The sequence below is a fragment of the Magallana gigas genome, chromosome 7 (genome assembly GCF_963853765.1).
Source record: "Magallana gigas chromosome 7, xbMagGiga1.1, whole genome shotgun sequence".
Taxonomy (NCBI): domain Eukaryota; kingdom Metazoa; phylum Mollusca; class Bivalvia; order Ostreida; family Ostreidae; genus Magallana; species Magallana gigas.
Genome location: NC_088859.1, coordinates 16,970,822 through 16,994,864, shown reverse-complemented (window position 1 = coordinate 16,994,864; position 24,043 = coordinate 16,970,822). Strand labels below are relative to the sequence as shown.

Below are 24,043 nucleotides of genomic sequence, written 5' to 3'. Positions count from 1 at the left end.
CATTTCTAAAGTTTTGATAATTTGAAATTTAGAATCCATGTCACTCAATATAAACAGTGATTTTCTATTCAATTGCAACCTCTAAGGTCGAATCAGGCAATACACAGATGTTCGATAAATCAACATTTTTAAACAAACAGAAATTTATATGGTAACGCCATGTTTGTTTGTAAACAAAAAGGTTTTTTTCCTGGGAAAAAAGACATTTTTGTGTCATTGTTTTCTCTGGTATTTTCTTAGTTTCTAACATATTAAAGATTTAGACATAGTTCAGACAAAAAATAATGCTAAAGTTCTTTTTATCGGTGGTACGTGAAGATATTTGTGGGGTTTGAGGAATTAGACTAGAGCCGCTATCCTCCCTGTGGACTATTTGAACAAGCAGACGACCAAATATTGATGCGTTGTCGCAGTTACCAATAATGTTGTTCAAGCAAAGCTGGCGTGATGATGGCTTTGTTGAAATATTTTCAGAATAGCAGAATAGAAATAATTAATTGCATTTAAATTTTTCATATTTATTGGGTTTTTTCCTTTGAAAGTTTTTCTTTAATTGGTGTTTAACAATAAGCTTTTGGAAAATTCAAGCCATATCAATTTAATTTTTTAAAGTTCTAAAGGTTTTATTTTCATTTTATTTTCAAATATCTATAATATCTAGATTGTAATTTTAAATGAGAGAGAGAGAGAGAGAGAGAGAGAGAGAGATGTGTGTTTCAGTCTGCATCAAGTGCCACTGATACCTGCAAACTTCCAGACGTTAACCCCTTAAGAACCCTCCTCTGCTCCAATTTACAGGTGGTTCGAAATATTAGGGGGGAAAAGTTTGAAGATAATGCAGAGCGCGACGAGGCTGAGTGAGAGATACACCATTCAGTGGATTAGCGAGCGCAAAGCCAGTGCGGGAACTTCATGTAAAACTGAATATAGTAAAAGTCACATATAAAAAGAGCGAAGCTTGTATCGCCCCGTAAACAACGGTAACAAAACAAATATTGGATTTATATTATATAAAAACAAACAACCGGTGGTGCGAGCGAATAAAAACCTGATTAGTCACATATATTAGTCCACTGCGCTAATTTAGCGAGCCGAGAAAGCAAGAAGTGAAATTGAGAAAAAGCTCGAAAGAATTGACTGACGTCTATTAATTTGGATAATTAGTTTAAACAAAAAAGGCGGACCAACGGAAAATACGTCACAGACTGAGGGGGTTTTCCCCAGGTAAAATAGACCTGTCTCGCTGTAAGGAGGTCAGATTGTAAACAGTACACTGAGTGAGCATGGACGATATACATAGAAAAGTTTTATAGTGAAACGAACTATGAAGTTATACAAAATTCGATTCATTGTCTTAGGACTATTACTACGTGTTTTCTTCGTGTGGTGCCAAACTTGTGGAACTAAATTCACGGACCCAGCCTCTAGCGCTTACTTAGCCGAGGCGGTGGTGGAAGGGAAAGTGACCAAAACCATGCCCCCGAACGATGAGGGGAGGTATAATGTGACCCTAGCGATCCGGAGGGTGAGGAAAGGTGCCCGTTTATTACCGGGTGGCAAGAAAACCAAAATATTAACGATTGGAGAATTCGGGGAGAAAGATATTGATAGTGAATGTGTGACAAGTATTACAAAATCAAACCAAAAATATTTCTTTTTTCTGAAAAAAGTGACGGTTGAGAATAGTACTTTTTATAGAATTTCAGCATTTCCTGTATCAGTGTCAAAACAGTCGGGACGGTTAATCAGAAAGGCAGCTTGTAAGACATGCGGTAAGTTTGTTGACCTTCCAGATTTTAACACGCGTAAATTTTTATTTAAAGCAGATGTCGACAGGTAGAAATGTACACCTTGCATGAATGTATGTGTGTGTGTGTAATTTAAAGTGATGTTTTCAGTTATTCAAAGCGTGAAGATTTATACAGTATACACGGCAGAAATATCGTCTGGGCCAATATGAACAGAAAAAAAAAATCAGATATGGAGACGTTTGAACATGTACATTCTATGATGTTCAAGTTCAGTGATTTACATTACAATTTTAAGTACATATCTACCTAGATTTATATGCTGTTGTGCAATATTTCATCCCATAGAATTTATCCAGGTGAAATTCATGGTTTTAACTGTTAATCTTGGCCACTCTCAAGCCCATTACTATTAGCTTTAAGGTGTGCCATTAATCTTTGAAGAAAAAAAGGGGTCCCAGAAGATTAAGGATATTTTTCAGAACGAGATAAGAGATTTGAGATTTCGTTTCTCTAGGATATTTGAATTTTTACATTTTTAAGAGCTAAAGACAGATGGTAAATCGACAAGATGTAGGCAATCTCCGAGAGAACCACATGCTAGTGGTAAGAGTGCGTAAAACTTGTTAAATCCTGCAGGCCCCTATCTGCAAAGTAAATACACCAATCTCTGCAAAAACCAGTTCCCTAATTTTACCTCGTCCGGTTAAAGAGAAAAAAAATCACCGAGCAATAAAATCAGTCTCCCATTTCTCTCTCTCTCTTGAAACCATTGTTTTTAATGAGTAGTTCGTGATTAATTTGTAATCCCCACTGCAGATGGTATGTCTGAAAGTTTACAGCTATCATTTTGCATGTGCATCTGTAGATAATCGCTGTTGATAAAGAGTTTCGGAATCTCAACATCTTCGAGTTGGCTTCAAAAAGGGGAGTCGTTTACGATGGATTGTTACAAATCAAAAGGTGAAAACCCAAATCATGGGGGACATTAATCTTTGTTTGCCGGCCGACTACATGTCTTGTTTTACATGTTAACATCTACCTGCGCGGCTTGAGACATCATTTTCTAGGGGGGTCATGGTTTCTGACAAGGGTAACCTGCTCTCTAGGGAAATACATATACCTTCCCCCTCACCAACACCAAACGCGTGGAATGGCATCTATTTTCTCTGTAACAGAGGTCATGCAACTATTTCATTAAATCCTGCATACCTGTTTTTCCTAAATGACTAATGGTCAATAAACCCCGATTGATAAAATTTTCAATGACAAGATTTTATTAGATGAAGTGTGGGTGGAGATTTTTTCTTTTTGCGACTGTCAAAATCCAGACCTCGAAATTTTCACCTGCAGAAGTTAATTACAATACAAGCAATGCATTCGCAGGGCAGGGTCGCATGAATGGAATAGACATTTGTAAATCTGTCACATTCCTTTGGACAGCGCTTTCACGCCCACGCCAAACTGAAGTCCTTTTAATCGATATAGACTTTCCAGCTCACTTTGATTGTTGACAAACTGAATTCAAACAAGGTTTTCTCTAAGACACTTCGCCACCACGCCAGTAAATTCTTCATATCCCCATGTCCTGAATGGTCAGTGATACCGCTTATAAGTCCTCTATTGTGTAATCAAGGTGTTAAATCACCCCCACCTCCCAATCACCGACCCCTTCAATACTGGAAGGGCGATTGTAAACACAGATCTAGTTGTCCTTAAGTTGTAAAAGTGATTACGAAATGTTATTTCAGGGACATTCTTGTAAAATTATTGAGAAGTTAGTTCATGGCTTTGGTATGTTAAGTTTGTGAAGTTTATCTGCTTAGCTGTTGACAATGTTTATATAACGACACACTTCTATTGCATGCATTAATATGTTAATTCCATCCAATCTACATCATTAACACCTGAGAAAGAATTTTATGAACTAAGCATCGTCTATAAATGTTCCTGAGTTGAAAACCTCAGAGGCGGAAACGGATTTCAATGAATCAATGAATAAACTTTTTTAAAAATGATTTACCTTTTTAATTTTATAAGTGTGTTTGGTGGGCTTGTAACAATGGAAATTCATAAGCGAATCGCCGAGGACTTTAAACGTTTATGCAACTGGGATGAAGATTCCAATATTCTTTTGTGAAATGATATCAATGAAATGCTTTGGTTTAGATAATGGTCCTGCTTCCTCCCGACAGTTCATTTCTGTTTATGATATATTGATGTAAATACTAAACTGCCGATGTAGATACTTCATTAACATTTATCGATTTTTGACAAGACAAACCGATTACTAGTCTTTTCGTATTTTCTATCTCATTTTAGCACCGCCATGGAATGGTGAGAAAAAAGTCAAAACTATCAAATACCCCTTTCCATGCAAATTGTACATTGTTTATATAACCTTACACGAAAAAGACATAAACTCCATAACGTCTGACTCTCGCTCAAACGAAAATAATTACAAGGATATTTTATAGTGCGGTAAGTAGATATACGAACCAGATGGCCATGTCATAAACAAATCGATCCTTGTTTACTTTGAGCCGAGACAAAAGTCAACTCAAAGTATGAAGTTCTGAAAAGCATCACATGGATTCAGAAGTAAATGTTTACCATTAACATTCTAAACTTTATTGTTTAGCCTCGATGAAATAACATATCATTTTTTTCTTGCATAACTCTGAAATTAGTTAAAACCAAAGGTTATCATTGAGAAATAAATATTAAAGTTGAAAAATATTAGTTATATCATGCTTTTGCTTAGCGCTTCGAAAAACATTCGAAAAACATTCTTGATAAGAGCTTTCCGGATCAAAATACTAGCCATTGTATCGTCTGAGAAGATTTTTTCCCTGACTTTGTCGAAATTTTTTGATATCATTAGAGCTAGAATCTTTAATGACTTGACGTAGATCGAGGATTTTCAAACTTTTCAGGAAAAAAACAACAACAAATAAGCTGTTTGTCTACTAGAATTTTACTACCAAAAATCTAGCGATGAAAATTGAAAATTTGCACTCAGAAAACTGCAAAACACCAGTAAAGTTTTATGCATCGCATCTTTTGAAGACGATTAAACGCACATCAGCGCTCTCAAAATTCATAGCCATGCAAAAGCAGGTATCATTACGGAGCAATTTCATTTCAAGCACTTTCAATTTATTTTTTAATTTAGCGGCCTTGAAAAAGGGATATTTAATTCATCAAACAAAGGATTGTTTATTAATTAACCCAGTAAAGCTTAATGAAAGTAATTAAGTCAGTTAGTTTTTCTTTTCATCAAGTCTGTCTTGATTCATCCGCAGTTTTAACCAAATCAGTTTCAGTAGATAGGTTTACGGTAGGTTGGGGCCGCTTGTGCATGGAAAAAAAAGACAGTGATCGAAACCGTCTAATTTACACGAATCAAAGAAGCACTTAGTATGATTTTGGGCGATCTCATTATTAATGAAATAATTGATTTAAGATCGGGAAAACTACAGGCCTGCGCCCGTGGAAATGGCTTGGTTTTCATTACCCTGTAAATTTAAAAACGATCTGGTTTTTGTTAAATCTGCCAAGTCTGCGGTAATTAATTTTAAAGCATCTTGTTTCAGTAAATCTTCTTTTTCTTTTTGCTTTTGCATTTCATTTTTTGAAGAACGAAAAACAAATCGTGGTTAAAGAGACAACAATTTAAACGAATACATGAAGAAATGTATTTTTTTAAAACATAAAATGGATTAAGTATATATAGACATATCCATGATTGATTAATTCGTGTGGATGATATATAGTACAGAAAGGCTATTTACTTTCTTTTTTATTACTTTATCGACATCTGTTATGAGGAACAAATTAGCTATAAATGGCAGTACTTACTTCGAGGTCTTTCACAATTTTCACCTCTTTTTCTTTCATTTACTGGTAACATAGCATTGTTGCTCGGCTAAAGGACAACAAGCACAATAAGTTATTGTGTATCGAATGTCCAAAGTGTGAACATTTCTACTAATCATAATACTATTTTTTGTTTCTTGGCCTGCTGCATGCTTAAATCTTTTGATTTGTGATAGACCCATTTAAAATGACAACAGGTAAGAAGAAATCAAAGAATTAAAGTGATTTGAAAATCTATAATTTTCTTTATCATAACTAAATCAAAATATGTCTTCAGTTTTGATCAAAAGTACCAACAAAAGGGATTGTTTCTAAAAATAAAACTGTCTATACTTTAGCCTATTAACAAATACTTATAACAACTGATTGTTTTAAAAAAGAACATAAAAATTCTTGCTTCTTTTATTTTTTATTTTTTCTCCAATTTGAGATAAGGCATTGCTTGAAGTACCCGTTAAGAGGCAGGTGCTTTTGGAAGGAAAGGGCGGGTAGGGTGGAAAAAGTTAGACATAATTATAATGTTTTATCTCATTATGACGAGACGAGCTATAGTAGATCTGTTAGCATAACTTTTTAAAGGATTACAGCCAGGATTGTTTTCTCTACAAATATAAACTTTTATCAATATTTGGACCAAGGTAACAATTCTAATTACTGATTTAGGCCTGCTTTAATAATGTTATTATTTCATAGGTAAAAACTAATGCTGTTGGCTATTTGTCTGAGGTATGTGGTTCTCTTAAATAACTCGGGTGTTTGCTTGAGAGGTGATGTTATAGTCTGTGGTCCACTATTTTAATTCATTTACATTTATTGTTTGTCTTGATTTAAATTTTCTTCATTTGAAGTGTTGAAATCATTTCACCTACTACAAAGTGTTCTGTTTTAATAAGAACTTTACGTTATATCCCCCTGTGTGGAATGGATGATCTCAATTACTTCTGAGTGATATTTCTGGGACAGAAAGTACAATTGTTTCAGCATCATGGATTTAGATATCACACTTCAATTTTGTAAAAAATATGTGAAACCCATTAATTTGTATATTTTTTCTTTATAAAATTTTGCCCTTGTCAACCTTTTGACCACTCCCCCACCCATGTCTCATTAATACAGAAAACACGTGAAATATACAAACTTGATACTAAATAAAGCCTTAATTCTAAAGATGTTCCCTTCTTGAATATTCTTCTGGAGTCCAAATCTCTTGATCATATGGTTGTTTACGAGAGATTAATAAGGATATGGCACAGGGTTATTTCAATGGTTTTACTGGACGAAGGGCAGGATGAACTTGCAAAGCATAGAAGAGGATTTACTATAATAGCCCGCAAACGTAATACCTGCAGATTTGGCGGCTAGTTAAATCGGAATTTTGAAATAAAATGACGACTACTTGTTATAATCTTGTTCCTGGCTTATATTCTCGGTTCACAATACCTCTGTCTGCGTCCAAAGCAAAAATATTTACCTAATCTATTTTCTAGTCATTACCCCAACATAAAGAAACTAAAGGACGGGGCTTTGGTTCCTGCATTTAGAGTTGGACTCTCGACTGTGTTGCATCTAGCTGCACTCTTAGTAAAGTTTTTTTTTCGACGTTGCTGCATTTTGCTGCAAAGAAACCTTGTTGGTTCTTTACTTTACACTCTTCATATCTAGTAATTCGGTATAATGGGGGAACTAAAGAAGAGAAAAAACGCGGCGTCTAAAAAGTGGATTAAAAAGAAGCGTACTACATTAAGAGGTATGGATGATGTGATTTATAGTAACGCTTTAGATTATTCTTCGCCTGAAACCGGTCTGTTCTACATAATAAAAACTAAAATAATAAAGTTAATTATGTAAGGCTTACCGATTCATCTCGTTGATTTCTAAGCATAATTTTTTAACTATATTTGTCACCATGAGTACAGTTGTCATTGTTTTAAATGGTCATTAGAGGTGTTTTTAAAGCGTCGACATAATTTATCATCTGAAATAACGTTGCAGGCCTACTCCTCAGAAAAATGCATTCGAGCTATTAATAATTTGAAATAAAGGATTTCCTTTTTTCACCTTTGAATTGCTCTTAATAGAATGTTCACCATCCCTTTAAAAATAAAATGTCATTGGTCGTCTGCAGATGTTTGAAATTTTATCTCCCATCATTTAGGATAGAATAACTTGACATTGCTGACAGAAGACAGTGTTTAAACAAACACATTGCTTTAGTATGGGTACACACCCCCGCGAGGAAATCTGGCTTGTGTTTTTTATGTCTTTCTGTAATTTTTTTTTTATCCAGCCTTACCTTTCTCAGTTACCGGTTTTCAAGTTCTTATAAAAGCGGACAGACAAGATGAGTGGGAGGGAATAATCTATAAAATATGGTGTACATATGTTAATTTAATCCTTTTTAAAACAGCGCGTGGCATTTTTGTACTACAATTGTCCTTTTGAGTATCTATCGATATATAATGTATTTTTAACATAGGTCCCAATTATCCCCAATATTAAAAGCCCATGTCAAGACGGAAGAAGTGTTTTGTATCCTAATGAATTAAAATAGCGCAACGATAAATCTCATTGCATCGGAAAAACCGGGTTCATATTCTAATGTTCGTAAAAGCCATTTTATTGGGATATGAAAAAATTAGATATAGATAAATCGATTAGAACAATCTGAAACCTGAATGGTCCACACAAAAGCTTGTGCTATTCATGTAGGAGGGTTTTTTCTCTCTCTCTCTCCCAACTGTTAGCGGGGGGTCGTGGCATTTTAAGATCGTCAATAATCATAATGCTCCACATATTGTCCCTGAATTAATACACTCGAGACAGCAGAACGTTGACATTTTTATGTTGAGGAAATATCGCTCAGCGAGTCAAATTGAATCAGCAGATCATCAAAATTCATCCTCGAATTGCTATCATAATATTTTTTCAATTTTGTTGGATATTTTATTCTATTCATCAGTCATTCACTGTACACAGGGTGTACATTTCGGTTAGAGGGGCGAAATCTTGAGTCATCAGTTTATTCTTATAGAAGGAAGATATATTTTTTTAAATATTGTAAGTAAAGGCTAGTGGTTAAAGGGGTTGAAGTATTGTAATTCACTTATATAATGGGAAGACGCATACCTGTGGTGAGGAATTGAGTAAAAATGATAACATACAAATCAAGGTGTTGTAATTAATCACAAACCAGGTGTTAAATGCTTTGTTCTATGGCAGTTTTTTGTTGTTGTAAACTTCATTCATAAAATGAAATCCGACAAGACTCTGCAAGCATTTAACCTAATCAGGTGCAGTGTCTAATCTTATATTGCTCTTTTATATAAACCCTAAGGGTTTAAATATAAAACTGTCATGCAATTCAACGCCAATTTGAATAAAGATTTTTTTTAAAAATGAAAATTTTCAGTAACAAATTTGCAAAACGATTCTGCTTATTAGCAGAATAACACCTGTTTCAATTCCAGACCAATTTGTTCAACTTTTTTATATGTGTCTCTCTCCCTCGCATTCGTTCGCTCAACTCTCTTAGTTACGTCAACAGCCGCTAATTGACAAGGAAAAAATGATGAATTAATATCGTGTTTATTACTACAGAATTTGGTTATCTGTTTTATGTGCATCACTGTCATTTGCTTAATCAAGACGTAATTTCTGCGCAGACTTCTTAAAGGTGTTATCAGTAGCGGATGTACGGTTACGATGCCAAAAGTTATTTTTAAAAAATATGTGAACTCCTTAGGCCTTACTTGTGATAAACTTCTTAAAATTTCTTTCCTTCGTTTTCAGGTAAAAAACCGGAATTGAAGAAAATTAAGGCTAAAAATGTAAGTGTTGGCAAAAAGTTGCAGTTGCGATGTCGTGTTCGATCTGCAAGACCAGATCCATCTATTACGTGGACCAAAGACGGAGTTCCAATTTCCGGAAAAACAAAGGGTGTTCAAATAAGGAAGAAAAAGTATGAACATATTTAACGAGAAAATGAGAGAAAGAGAGTAAAGAAAGAAAAAAAAGAAAAAGTAGCTTTAAAATAGAAGTTTGATTCAAATTCAAAAAATAGTAATAAATGTTCATTATATTATTATAATTATTAATATACTTTGGGGTTTTTGTTTTTCAGGAAGTATTCACAGTTACGAATAAACAAAGCATCCAGCGAAGACGCTGGAGTTTATACATGTATAGCGACCAATGTTGTCGGGACAACCGAGAAATCTGTGAAAATTAAAGGTAAGACCAGTTTTCATTAACAGTCAAAAGCACCGAACACAATAAACAAAGGGAGCTTTTTTTTTCGCTAAATGCACTCCGTTAACTTCTTAATTCGTTAAAACACTTGTTTTACTTTCTTTAATTTTTTTATTTCTAAACCCCGTTGAGAAGTATTTTACAGTACAGGGGATTGGGATCTTATTTGGTGTCACGAAAACTAAGCTATTACTTTCCAAAGAGGTTTACTCACAATGTCGTCAGTGATTAAGGTTTCAGAATGAAACTTTGAAGAAAAAAAGAACATAAACAGGAAAGAAAGGAAAGTGTATAAGATGACTGAGCCAAGGAGGGCCATTAAGTGGGGCACACTTCTTAAATATCAATGGCTGTTGGGGGAGAAGCGTTGAGAATGATCCATCAGATTATTATCTCGTTCACAATACTAAGTGTATTGCACTGCTAGGTGTGATCCAGTCTTCCAATTGTTGTCCAACGATCTAGACCTTCCCGCAAGTGAAGAAATAACTGTCGTGTTTGACCGGAGATTACAAGTACTTATAGGGGTCAGGGAGGGCGCGGGGCTCACACCGTGTTTGTCAATGGGTTTTCCGGACGGACGAAAGAACTTTGCAGCTTGTTGACCAAAGTTACTATCGTCGGTTATAAACAAACATAAGATTAAAGCGGGCATTTTATTTCTTGTGGTGGTGTATTCTTGAATGTAAATCTATTTTAAACTATTTAAATATATTTTAGGCAAACTTGACTCTTCGTATCCGACTTCGATCAATGACTTGCAAAAAAGTGTCTCTCCGTTCGACAATCTTATCTCAGATATTGAAAAGGGTTAAAAATTCGATCTTTTGTAAAACTAGAGTACCCTACGATTGTTAACGGTTCAATCAAAGTCTTGTTATATAATGAGGTGCCATAAAAACTTTAAAAGCGTCACCGTTTGTCTGCGTTTTGGACTGTTTAGCACGACTTGCTATTAAAATGCAACGCGTTGACCGCTTTGCTCTCCGTATGGTTCCCACCCGGGAAATATTAAGCAATTATGAATTAACTATATAAAGCTTTAATCCTTGACTAACGGATTTTCGGCTTACCGCAAGGATAGGTTCCAGGTTTCGCTGTGGGGTTTTTGAAATACAAGCCTGCTTAAAATTCAAATTAAATTCAAAAACATACAAGTGCATTCCTAAGTGTTTTTTTTTAAAGAATTCTTTTCAAAGTTGTTCTAAATTTAGTTGTTTCAGTAAACATTCTACCTTTAAAATTTTTAGAAACAGCGCCCGAATGAATAAGATAGAGAGATTCTATATCTTATAGAATATTACACATGATATCAAATATATGCAAGAAAAATCACATCTGATTTTGGGACAATCACAGAGAGTGACATATAGACTTTTAAGTCTTGCGGGCCGCACTTTGTATATATCCGGTTGTAGAAAAAACGGTTACGACCTTGCAGATTATTTGGGTAAACTTTGGGCAGGGCACTCAACATGTAGAAATTATAAGTGCAAAAATGCAGTCGCCAAGTGTATGAACAACAGGGAAAAATGACAAGTCATTTCCGAAATCAGCGGAAGGCATGCATGCATAGACACAATTTCAGTTTTTGTTTTTAAAAGCAAAACAAAAGAAACGTATCCCCAGCAGAGAAATTTAGAAATCTCTGTAGATTTGAATATGTATCAAATGACCATTTAAATTTTACAATATACGACTTGGGGGTTCACACGCTTTGTTTCAATATACACTGTTAGGCGATAATATCTTAGCAATTCATCCCTCCAAACAGAAACGTTTGTGTGATTGATGCAGTGGATATCTACTCTAAAATGAAAAAAAAAATGAAGTAATTAGCTTATCAGTTAGTTAGGCCGACTTAAGAGCGATAATGGAACCTTCAGCATTATTTGTTTCTTCCCCGGTGAAGGATCCCTCCGAACAAGATGGACTCGTTAATGACAATCGCACATTTCAACAACACCTCTGAAAAAGTAATTTCGTAGTAATTTCTGCACTCAGAAACCCATAAATCAAAGCTTTACCCGATACCAGGCGAATCAACCGCAATCTCTTGTAACTTCGGTGACCCCTTGTGCTTGTGTTCAACTCCCAGTAAAATACCTGCTGACTTAAAACAATGACTGCCCACTCAGGTGAAGCAACCTGTGGCCCTAGACGTTATCAGCTATCAACACGACTAAGTGTATAGACCGGTGTGAAATAATGTATTTTAGAGAACACTGTCCCCATGAAATACCGGCGTCCTTCACAGTCTCGTGGCCCAGTGTAAGCCACCCACTACAGAAGACAAATAGGAGCCACCCCCAGCCCATAATCCATAGACTCCAAACGCGCGGTATAGTCCAGGATATGTCTTCTCTTGAGTATCGTATTTCTGTTCGTGTTTATTTTACTTGACACAGCATGACAACACCGAATATTTTCACTATAATAGATATAAAATACCTGGAATATTTTAGGAAGATCTTCTTTCAATTTTTTACATATACAACTCAAATAATATAGAGAGACTAAGTACACTACACGTAATAAATGGAAAAAAAAATTCAAAGGTTACGGCTAAAGTTAGTGGTAGATAAGATGTCTCAATTAAAGTAATCTTTTACGGAAGTTTGCTATGCTTTAATGCATCCAACAAATACAGGGGTCTTATCGTCAGGTCTTACAAAATATTGGATTCAAGAAGCCTCATTAAATTTTGCAATATGGTCTCTCCGTCGGATCTGGCATCCTGTTATATTTTGACTGAACTGGAAGTTTGACAAAAATTGAAGATATTTTTTTTTCTATAGAATTATCTGATGGTCTGAATTTTGGTGTGTTTTTTTTTTTAATTTGAAGACCTCTACACCTGCTAATCCGATACCACTAGGCTCTTCTGACAAAAATGTTGAAGGAGGAAGTCGTAACAACAGGGATTCCGTTGCAAGTGATAAAGTATCCAAATTTTAATTGGACTTTAATTGTCGTTTAAATAGTTTTAACTCTTGCAAGTTCATTCTTTGACAGCATGATATTCCGAAATTCCTCAAAATTTGTTGTTGAAAATTCCCCGAAACCGAGTTTATTGAGTTTGAAGTGTCAAAAATGGATGGCAAAAGAATTTGGTCAAAGAATTTTTTCATACGCTGATCGCCCAGTTTCTCTTTGGCAACATATATTATACCCTCAGACACGCAAAATTGGCTTAAATGATAATAAACGGTAATTTTCAGATAGGTTTTATCTCTCTCTCCACCTTAAAATCAAAGTATTTTATATGATTAGCTAGATTATCAAGATTAATGGCAATGAACCAATTCAAATACAAGCTCTAAAAACTGCATAGGCCGACAGCATAAAGATAGAGAAATTCCTAGCCATTTTTTTTTATCTTAATGTTTTCGAAGGGCCAAAAATATAAGTCAAAATATTAAGCAGGGTATAAGTTTTTACAGAGACATTAATAATATTTTAAAGCCCTTTCAGTGGATAGATTACGTTGTGGATATTGTCGAATTTTTAATTATTTTGCAATATATCAAAAGTCAACTCATTGTTTGAAGTTTCTGTGAAGAAGATTATCCCCTCTCTCTCCCAGCTGTTGAGTAAGGCATACCCATGGATCCCATGGTTCTTATGCTATAATGACCTGGTTATATGAAAATGACTCGAATAGAAATCAGGAAAAATTTTAATCTTGTATGTTTAGGATGGCACTTTAAACACAAATTAACTATGCACTTTACGGCATTTACACTTCGATCTTTCCAATGATGTGCAAGTGATCGATTATTGATCGTTGATTTAGTCTCACTTTCATTCATTCATTCATTTACCTCTCTGTTACTGAGTGAATGGGATTAGTCCGAATGAGAAAAACAAAATGACATTTTGATATTCATTTGAAGATTTCATGAATTAATGTGGCTTATGGATAAATGTTTAAATAGCCCATACGTCAGAATAGGACAACAAGATTTGGCTTATAATAAGAGTCTATGCAAAATCCCTCTTGTTGTGTATATATATACACCAATATTTGTGAACTATGGCTGATAAAGCGAAGGCTACTCGAATTGACCATGTTAGGAATAATAGGACGAGATGTCATTTTGAGATCAGGAGAATTAAGCCAGGTATGAGTCGTGATTTATTTTTCTTTCGCTTAAACAAACAGCTCTGCGGAAACGATAAAAACAGCTGTTTTAACCACAGAGACGGACCAAAGTTCTGTTCTGGATTTACGTGATCCAAAGTATGTGTTATGTAAGAGGACGCACGACAGGAAATGGACGGATTTGGACTGCCGGCGGATCCAACTTCTTGTTGTCGAGTTTAACCCCCCCCCCCTTTCCCCAAACCGGCCGCCTATGAATTTAATTGACCCACCCCACCCCTACACCCAGGGCGAAGGGAGATTAACAAATGTGTCTAGTATCCATCTTAAGTCTTAAAATGCTTGAACGATATGCCGTACAACCAAACGTCTGGATTACATCATTAACTGAATCAGTCTACCACTGACTGCGATCTAAAATCATGTATCATGTTTTGATGATTTCATTGTATTCTCTTTCGTTTCTTTGTAGTGATAAACAAGCCTCAAAGTACAGGAAGACCAAGGAGTAAGTAATTTTAGTTGTTTGTTGCTGTTGTTGTTACATGTATTGTAGTTGTTGCTGTTGGAGCTATTGTACCCAGAACAACATTAGGATTTTATGACAAATTTTTATTTTTATTCCACCGATACAAAAATGCAAACATGAACTGTAGAGGAAACTTCCAGTGTCCTTTTATATAACAAATTCAAGCATTTGCATCAATGATGACCATCTTTTGTATATTTCGAGGGTTTCTCTTCCCTATACCAATTTATACACTCCGCACAGAGTCTGTAGCTTCTCTGCAAAGGGATTCGTAGCGTAGGCAAAATTTCCAACCCGGAAGGTTTTAAGATAAGGCCTCAAAAATAAAAGCGTCTATCGGTAGAGTAAGAGAGTGGCTACGCACAGAGCCAGATTAACAAGCCGGAGGTAACTGGAGTTTCTTAATTTTGCACCCACCTGTTATGATGGCAAAACCGTTGTAAACAGTGGAGCAATATCTCATCTTCGATTAATGCTTGCTACCAAATCGTTTTAATGTTAGGAAACATCAAAGCGTTGATTTTGTAAAACCCCGATGCATAATGTGAAACCTTGCTGATAAGTCAAATCTCTTTTTTTTTATTTGAGGCTAAAATCCATAGCAACTTTTGATCAGTATTTAGGATTATATCTTTCAAGAATTGTTTAGTTTGGCTAGAGTAACGTCTAAAGAGTTTTTTTTCACTCTTCTTGGCTTGATCTTTATTCAATGCTTTTAAAAGCGACGATTTTTAAATATTACGAAAAAAAACATGTACTTAACGAAAGAGCGAAAGAAAAAAGATAAAATTTGTAAAAATTTGAAACTATCATGAAATCAAAGTCTAAAATCAAATAGATATGAAAACCGGTGAAATGTCGATAAAACTTTGTTTTTTAGGGTCAAAAAACTTGTCTAATATCCATTTGAATAACACGTGTTGGTTGTGCTGTTTGACAGAGCATTTCAACGTATTGCATAATTGCACCTACATCCGCAGACGAATCGAGCACCTGCGACCGTCACACTTACTTCTAGCCTAGACCTGTGTCAAAACCCTATCAAAATGAAGCTGGTGCTTTGCTCTTTTTTTTTTTGCTGAATCAGTGCATTATCTGCCGATTGTCTCTGGATCCTGGCGCGAACGTATCCTCCCTTTTTACCCCCACCCTAATTATTTAATATATGTTAGGGGAAGATAAGATTAACTTCAATCTTTTCAGCATTGATATGGATATTTTTTTTCCGACGAGCTCGGCTGATATTTTTTAAATATATATACTTTTGAAAGGATGTATGCCAGACTCGAAATCCAAAAAAAAAAGGCAAACTAGGGGGTCCTCTTGGTACGCAGTAGTTTATTAGTTTACATATTTTGTTATAATCAGATAGATTGACATTTGATCAAAAAAAAGTACTTGAAATTTCTTTCAAACGAAAATTCTTTTAACGTCCATGAAGTGGTAACGTTTTGTTACGCATGACGGAGAAATCCTATTGAACTGAGTTAAAATATCGGTAAAATAAAAAAAAAATAAAAAAAAACAAGTGTCATCTTCAAAGATCACTTCATTTACTATGCAACTGTGACAGTGAAATGAGAAGATAGAACGTAAATTTGAAAGGAATATTTCCATTGATCTTCATTGATAGGATTCTTGTCAGGTCTCGGAAAAAAACCCCACTCCGGCCTATCCTTGGTATGTCAAAAACCCCTGCGACCCACAAAGTGACAGCGATATGATGGGCCATCAAATATTAATATAGAATATTAGTTATGTGTCTAGTAAACATGCTTATCTGCCTTGTATCTATCTACTTTTACAAGGACACCCATTCGGGCTAAAAAAAAAAAAAAAAAAAAAGCTCTCACATTTGACGCTTTTGTCGTTGTTTGTTTCCTTTTTTTGCAGTTCTGAGAATTTTTAAGGGATTAGGAATTTTTCGTCTCTTTCACATTACTTGGAAATCTAAACTCCGTCCTTTTATGCAGTGTTACAAAAATGATACATTAAACAGCGAATATTTTAAGTGATTTAAATTTTTAACTTGTATAATGCCACTGTGTATTCTCCAATCCTTGAAATTTTCCCCAGAGGTAAAATTGTAAACCTAGTGTAAGGTCGTTTAGAATTGCATTCCACTGCTCCAACGTAAATAGATAACTGTAAAAGATAAACATTAGTTGCATTTGACATGAATGAAAATCAGTTTAAAGGGCTTAAGTTAAGACAGGTATTTGGATGAAATATTTGTTTAATGCCTTTATCAAAGGTGAAATTACATATCTCTGTTTTCTCTATCTCAACAGCCACACCAGCACCCAGACATATTCCTTGCAAACGGGAGGACCAAGGCTATTGCTTAAATGGCGGAGTGTGCCGCATCATCAAAGACCTCGATATCAAATCATGCGCGTGAGTTTTCATTTTTGACTTACTTCAATTCTTTAAATTAATTTTTCAAAAAGTGTTTAAAAATATATTTTTGAATTTGCGAAAGAAAAGAAAAATGCATTATTTACAAGACACGAACTTTCAAGGAATGGATTAAAAGAGTGGAATAAAGATTAATATTGATAATATATTAGATCAGTTATGTTTGAATTTCGTTGAACAACCTGTTTATCTCCCTTGGAAATCAAGAACATCACAGAGGAGGCATTCCAGAGAGTTTTCAGCCTTTGTGATGCAGTTGTTTGCCTACCAGCCCCGTTTCTTTACAAGCTAGACAGATAACATGTTATCGCATTATCCTCTGCTAACCCCCGCCACACAGTTATGACGACATTTTTTATATGTATCCCAGCTCCACACATTAACAGTGTGTTATACCAAAGAATCTGCTAAGGAAGATGAATTTCAGGTCGTTATCTTCACCCAGGAGATAAAATATTAAAAGATGGGCAAATATCTCACTGAAGTCTTGATCTTGAAAAATCTTCATTTCATAAAAGATATTTGCGGCATCATTTTTTCCCCCCAGTTTATCTTAATATCTTCATCATGAACACTGTATATTCTCCCGAGTTTTCTGCAGAGACTTAATTATGGCACCTTTTGAGAAAATATCAAGATAATCTTCTCCATTGGCTGAATTACTAGTATCTGGATTGACATTTTTATTTTGTCTCAATCAGATAATTATTATTTCGTTTGCTCCATAAGAGTTTTAGGTCGGCTTTTCAGAAAACTCGGGGGCAAAAATAATACTACAACAAAAATTTTACCTATACCAATCCAATTCTACATGTACCTGTATATATAGTTATTTCAGGACACTACGAACTTGCAACACGATTTCCATTTTTAATATCACACGCATTGGATAGATCAATGTTTTAACTATATATATATGAAGTATGTTATGATGATGTACATGATATATTATATATGAATTAGCTCTTGGTTTATGATGTTAAATGGTGATGGTGTTTCTTATGATAGCTGCAGACGCAATTTTACCGGAACTCGATGCGCCATACCCAACCCAAACATCCGGGAATTTTCAGATGGTATGGTATCCGACGTTTTTCCGCCATTCATTCAAGCACCTTGTATAGATTACCAGCATCGCATGTCGTGTTCATTTTGAGTTTATTCTGATTTTCCCCCCCGCAAATTATTTTTTTTTCATATATAAAAAATGGCAAATTTAAATTGAAACTGGATTTGTAAATGAACATAATTGAATTTATCTTAAGACAATAGAATAACATCATAAAAAAAACAATGCACATTGCATGATTTTCGTTTTCACAATTGAAGGCATGCTAGAGTTTAGAATCATTTTCGTTTAATATCGTCAAAACAGTTTTTCACAAAAGCATGTAGTATAGAGTGTAGAAACTCATACCATGATAATAGATTCTATAGAAGGGGAAAATAACAAAATAATCTCGATCATGGGATGCCATGCTTGGTTTTAATCTATATAACACCTTGATTGTTTGGAAAGGTGGGACGAAGGTTGCCGTCGAACTAGCATCAGATTGTTCATGTACCTATAACTGCACAGTGTATAAACAGCATCTATATCCTAGTGTTCTGCAACAGTTTCTCATTGCATAGATAATGATTGCACTAGAATACAGAGCATAATATTAATAGGAATTTCAATGTAACCGCTTTATTTAATGAAAAATGAAAAAGCCGGTCAGTCAAAAAACATTATCAATAGAGTTTCATCAGCTCATTAAGAGTAATACTGTTTCATTAACTTACTAATTTGCAGTCATTAGTCTAGGGAATGAATTGTTGCAAAACATTGCTTGAAATCCATTGCTTCCTAATTTTTTTTTTGCCTTGCACACCACCTTGGCTGGTACCCCACCCCCCAATTTTGCTATCAATATTTATATATACTGTTTACCAAGATCTTTTTTTTTGTGAAAACTTATATCTCTTTACTGGTTCCCTCTCTGTAGGTGTCCGGAAACGTTAACAGGATTACGATGCCAATTCCCGAATCCTTTCGCTAAAAAAATTTCCACAGGTATATACAACTCATGTTTTGGCATGTCTGCAGTTTATTTGAGGAAAGTGGTTTGGAAAGACTTGAAAAAGATATTCTATCAAACAAATCATTTCAAAATTATTTATTACCTTCTAAACAATCTCTCCAAACCACAATGCCCTCAACTCAACCAAAAATAATGTTAAAGTAAATTGAAGTTTAATCACATTCATTGAATTGTAGTAATAAGTCTCCTTTTTGAGAAATACAGAACTTAACAGTTCGACAATCTGATAAAAGACCCCCCCCCCTCCAAAAAAATAATAATTTCTTTACCTATACCACCTACCCATACTTCTCAAGAACCTGATCCTCTTTTCCAAATTCGATTTCAAATTCCCGGTTCTTTATTCACTTTGAATCCCGAACCCGATTCACAATTTTCACTGTACACCTGTTTCTCAAGTGCTCTCAACCTTCGAACACCCCCTTATTCGGTGTACGGTGCTTTTGATATTGGTGTTTAAATATTGTATTTCAATGTTATTTATCTATTGTGAGAGTTAAAGGTTGAAAGTGCTTAAAAATGGTGAATGATGCAACACAATTTATTGTTGTTCTCACGCATTGGCAGTTCGAATTTCATGATATATATTGTTTCTTCGTAAATATATCGTGATTAATCCCAGAATCATTTGTTGTGAAAATGCACTTGTATTCAAAGAACATATTAAAAACAAACTTTTGGTGGAGTTTAAAGAGAAGTTTCTTATTAAACGTATTTTTAAAAAAAATCAAGGATTGAATTTTTTTATATTTCATATAAACTTATGTACATTAGTTACATGTATTCTCATTAAAATCTACAGTTATCCTCTGTTTAGTTCTTTGCCAGAAAATTTCAGAATATAACGCTAAACTTATATTTTCACCTTTTTTCTATCAAGTTCTCATTTCATGTAGATGTGAAAAAAAAACAACGTATATTAATCAAGACAAGTTTCGCATTTTATGCTAGATCAACCATACGAAGTGCTGCTTTACAATACAAAGCTTAATCATATATTAGCCTAGATGAACAATTTTTTTTTCACCATTAAAATGGTCAAATAATAAGATAACAAACTAAAGTTAGTATGTACAATTGTAGAACAACTTATTTTTGCAATTACCGTAGTCATGTATTTTATTGATACCAAAAAAAAAAAAGACAAAAAAATAAAATTTAAAAAATCCTGTAAAGTAAATCATTTCACGAAGAGAGAATTTGCGTAAATTTTCGTACCAAAATGTATAATTCTAGAACAAGAAGTTTCCAATATCTGATTTTTCTAGAGAACGGACATATGGCTATGTTTGCAAAGTGATTGAGAGGCAGGAAACTCTATTCTCTTAAACAAGGCTGATATCGTTTTCTCTGTAGAAATAAAAAGATAGAAAATTATCTGCAAATATTCTTAACACCCGGACCCATAAAGCTGTAAAGACTGTATTTCTGCATTGGTCGGAGACAAGAATATTCCAAACCTTTTAGCGCTAATCTTTATGACAATCTTTTTATTTGGAAACGATAATTTCTGTAAATGTTGTGTAAACTTTGTTACAGAAAGTAGATTTTTTATTGGTTTATTGTGTCTATTTATAGCACCTGGGAAAACCCCTGATCCTGAGCGGGATCGAACCCTGACCATTATTGGCATTGTTATTGGAATTTTGATATTTGTTTGTTTTTGCATCGCATCCTATTTCCTTGCAAAGTAAGTCGTTAAACTTTATTATTTGTGTTCATTACCTGTACTCCAAATTCAACTCGCTGTGAAGAAATTACACTGTTAACGAATGTAAATTATGCATTTGCGTGGTTTTGCTAGTCTATGCGGAAAATACTAAAGTAATAATTCTTGGTTACTTTTTAAAAGGAATAGACGCATGGCATACTTGAAAAAACGAGATGCTAAAAAGAAGCAATTAAACGGCACAACCACAACTTCAGTCTATAACACAGTAGATCCACAACAAAATGGACGAAAGCTACAACGGCAGAACACAGTTAATATGGTAAGAATTAGGAATTTAGAAATTCTCATTGAAATCATTCCATATTTTGAACTGTCTTTTTCCTATAAATGTATTTCATATCATATTTTTTAATTGTTCTTTTTTTTAAGGAAACACAGACGGATGACGGATGTCTATACCCGCCATATCCAAACGCAAATCCCGGCTGGCCGAACTCGTACCTGAATCCGCCGGACAATGACTTTCTAAGGAACCCTCCATCAAACAGAAATTCTCGTACTCGACTTTCTGGTGTCTCTACAGAACGAGAGAGGCCCACGTCCCAGCCAGACACCTCCTTGTCGTCCCCCAAACCTCTATACAACAGGAGTCCGTCCGATCCAACGAAGCCATTCAATGCAGCCGACAATCGAGTCTGCGACATACCGAGGTTGCGAGTATCGGACGACTCCGTTGGAAGCGATGGCGAGGAAGTTGCAGACGACAGCACTTCTCTGAGGATAAGTGAAGACGACGAACGTACTCCGTTTGTACGGAAAACTTTTTCCGAGTCAGGGCGTTTCGAACCGGGTGGAAATTCTATAAATAACGATGATGAAACTGTGTCTCAGAGTTCTTGTGCAGACGACGAGGAACTGAGGCGGATATACTGTGCAGACGACAATGGACGGTACGGGAGAAGGTGTTCAGAAACTCTCTCTTGGAATGAAAGAGGTTCTCCAGAGCAACCCGTTCAACAAAACTGTTTCAATATAGAAGATCCAAATTATCTTTATTCAAACAATTGTACACTTCCGGTAACCTATGACAATATCTACAATCTTAACGACAGTCAATTTCTTGATGACAAACCTCCCACGCCCGTTTAGTTTGCTGGATGTTTGAGATGATTGAGTTGTGTTCTCGCGAGATCTCTCAGATCTTGTTTCTTGCCTCCGTGAAATCTTGCTGGCGGGGTTTTTCGGAGTTGGCCAAGTTGGCTAAAGGAAACCGCGCTCCTCTCATACTTTTAAAGCTTGAGAATAAATGACGAGTATTATTGAAAAGTTGAAGATAAGTCAGTCAAACTCGAGGAAATTGGATGCCTTTTTTTCTTTTTCGTTGTTCTTGGTTTTTTTTTCACATTCTTGTTTCATATGCAACTATAAAAATGAAAAACCCAAAATTTCAATTCAGTGCCACTGTTATTTGTGATACACTTTTCACGTGATAACACGTGTATGTTTCGTATGTCTCTGCATCATTCCAATCCTGGTGATTAAATGTCTCAAGATGTATGTTAGTAGTATATACATCCCAGTGATATTTTTATATTATTATCTGAAGCTTTTGAATAATACTTGGGTTTTTTGGACGGTTATATTGTAAATATGCCTGTTACCTGTTACATTTTTGTCCCATAACTTTTATCTTTTAATATATTGTTGCTCTCCATGTTTTCAGTGTACGAGATAGATGTGGAAGTGTTTTTCCTTAAAAATAAACATTTTTAGTCAATTTGATAAGGCATTTAATGTATATGTCAAACTTTTTGAAACCAATATATAACGTACATTCCTTGTTACTTGATCATCTGTATATACATTCATGTCTTGCTATTTATTGTTGTTGAAAACTGTAGAAAAGTCGAAAAAAAATCAATCTTTTTTTTTTATATCGAACAAAATCTTTCATGATTTTAGAAGAAACAGTACTTCGTAATCTTGAAAAACTTTTTTGAGGTCGTTCACAAAATTTGAACAAGTTTGCCATAAGAATCACTGCCAATACCATGAACAATTTATATTTACATTGACTGATATTACGCATTTAATAATATTTTCCCTTTTTTAACACTTTTCATGTTTTCCTAGAAAAATAGATAGAAGAAATTGAACTTAACTTCTATTTCATAGTATAAAAACACCTAATTACACTGTTGTGAATAAACCGCCGATTTTTGAGCATTTTTTTAAAATATAGTATGAATGAAGAGAATGAAAGAGATGAGAATATCTTATGTTTGTTTGTTTGTTTTAGTTTTAGCTATTTAATTCTTATTGTACTGTTTTCTGTATAAGAGAGAGGAATGGTACTGATTCCTTTTTATCTCTCCAAGTATTTTCATTTATATATCTTATTATGAACGTTTGCATTTGACGATCAATTGGTAGTTAGTTATAACATTAGCCATTGAAAAGAAGACTACAATTTTACTTCAACTTACTTAAAGAAATCCAGCACTGTTTTTAATAATATAAGACAAAGCGGGGCTCCTAACGTTTGTAAGATTTGTCGAGAAGTTTAATGCAAAATGCAAACATGATATTCAACGTCTGAATGTTCTGTTCTTAATTTTTATGTTTTTTTTTTATTAAAGATATCGAAATAATGTGATTTTGTCAATTTGGCACCGAAAACATACGACAGAAAATATCTAACAGTTTCAAAGCTACGCGGTTCACCTGACCGAATTTTTACCCTCTTTTTCAGATACGAACTTTAATCTTATAAAAGCATCCTGTTACGTTATGCCCCAATAATTGATATTTTATGACGAGTATTATTCTGTTTATTATATTTTTCCTTGTGGTGCTAGTATGCGAGTTGTTAAAGTGTTGTTATTTATTCATGTGTATGTTTAGCAATTGTAAATTAGATGTAAAGTATTTTTATAAATAAAATTTTAAAAATCTTATATGGAGAACATGTTTTCTCTGTTGTTTTTTCTTCCAAATTGAAACGTCGTAAACAAAACATTAACCCAATGAAATTGGTCTATTTTGGAAAAATATACGTAGTGAACTTTTAAAACATTTGTTCTTTAAAAGAAGAAAACAAAAAACATGTATACATTAATAAAATGAATTAAGATTCAACATCGATTGCCAAAGAAAAACAATTGTTGTTTTTAAAAGTCCTTGAAAATTTGGAGAATCCAATTGTAACTTTACATTTGATAAAGTAGCTGTTACAATTCAAACATTATTCTGTATACATGTATCCTGACACGTTTGAAAAAATACACGTGTCCCCTCGGGACAAAGAAGACCATTTGGAGGTTGAGTGGTACTACACCAGATATTTTGGTAACGATCTAT

At 34.5% G+C, this 24,043-nt stretch overlaps 1 protein-coding gene across 3 annotated transcripts; it reads left to right on the top strand.

The window, feature by feature from the left end:
• Positions 1–852: 852 nt before the first annotated feature.
• Positions 853–23,316, top strand: LOC105345771 (pro-neuregulin-1, membrane-bound isoform). Of its 3 annotated transcripts, none has more exons than XM_011454059.4 (9): positions 853–1,772; positions 9,417–9,585; positions 9,748–9,857; positions 14,453–14,488; positions 16,801–16,906; positions 17,936–18,003; positions 20,590–20,701; positions 20,864–21,002; positions 21,113–23,316. In XM_011454059.4, the coding sequence occupies exons 1-9, from the start codon at positions 1,325–1,327 to the stop codon at positions 21,830–21,832; spliced, it is 1,908 nt and encodes a 635-aa protein (XP_011452361.3). In that variant the 5' UTR covers positions 853–1,324; the 3' UTR covers positions 21,833–23,316. The 3 variants fall into 3 exon arrangements, with proteins under 3 accessions (XP_011452361.3, XP_011452360.3, XP_011452362.3); XM_011454058.4 differs by lacking the exon at positions 17,936–18,003 and adding an exon at positions 18,916–18,983 and having other exon boundaries at positions 854–1,772; XM_011454060.4 differs by lacking the exons at positions 853–1,772; positions 17,936–18,003 and adding exons at positions 7,195–7,374; positions 18,916–18,983.
• The last annotated feature ends 727 nt before the right edge of the window (positions 23,317–24,043 follow it).

Excerpts from the sequence above, each read along its gene's own strand:
- LOC105345771 (XM_011454059.4), top strand. The coding sequence starts at position 1,325 with ATGAAGTTATACAAAATTCGATTCATTGTCTTAGGACTATTACTACGT. Across the intron at positions 14,489-16,800 it reads AAGTACAGGAAGACCAAGGA|CCACACCAGCACCCAGACAT; the intron begins GTAAGTAATTTT and ends CTATCTCAACAG. Across the intron at positions 21,003-21,112 it reads GGCAGAACACAGTTAATATG|GAAACACAGACGGATGACGG; the intron begins GTAAGAATTAGG and ends CTTTTTTTTAAG.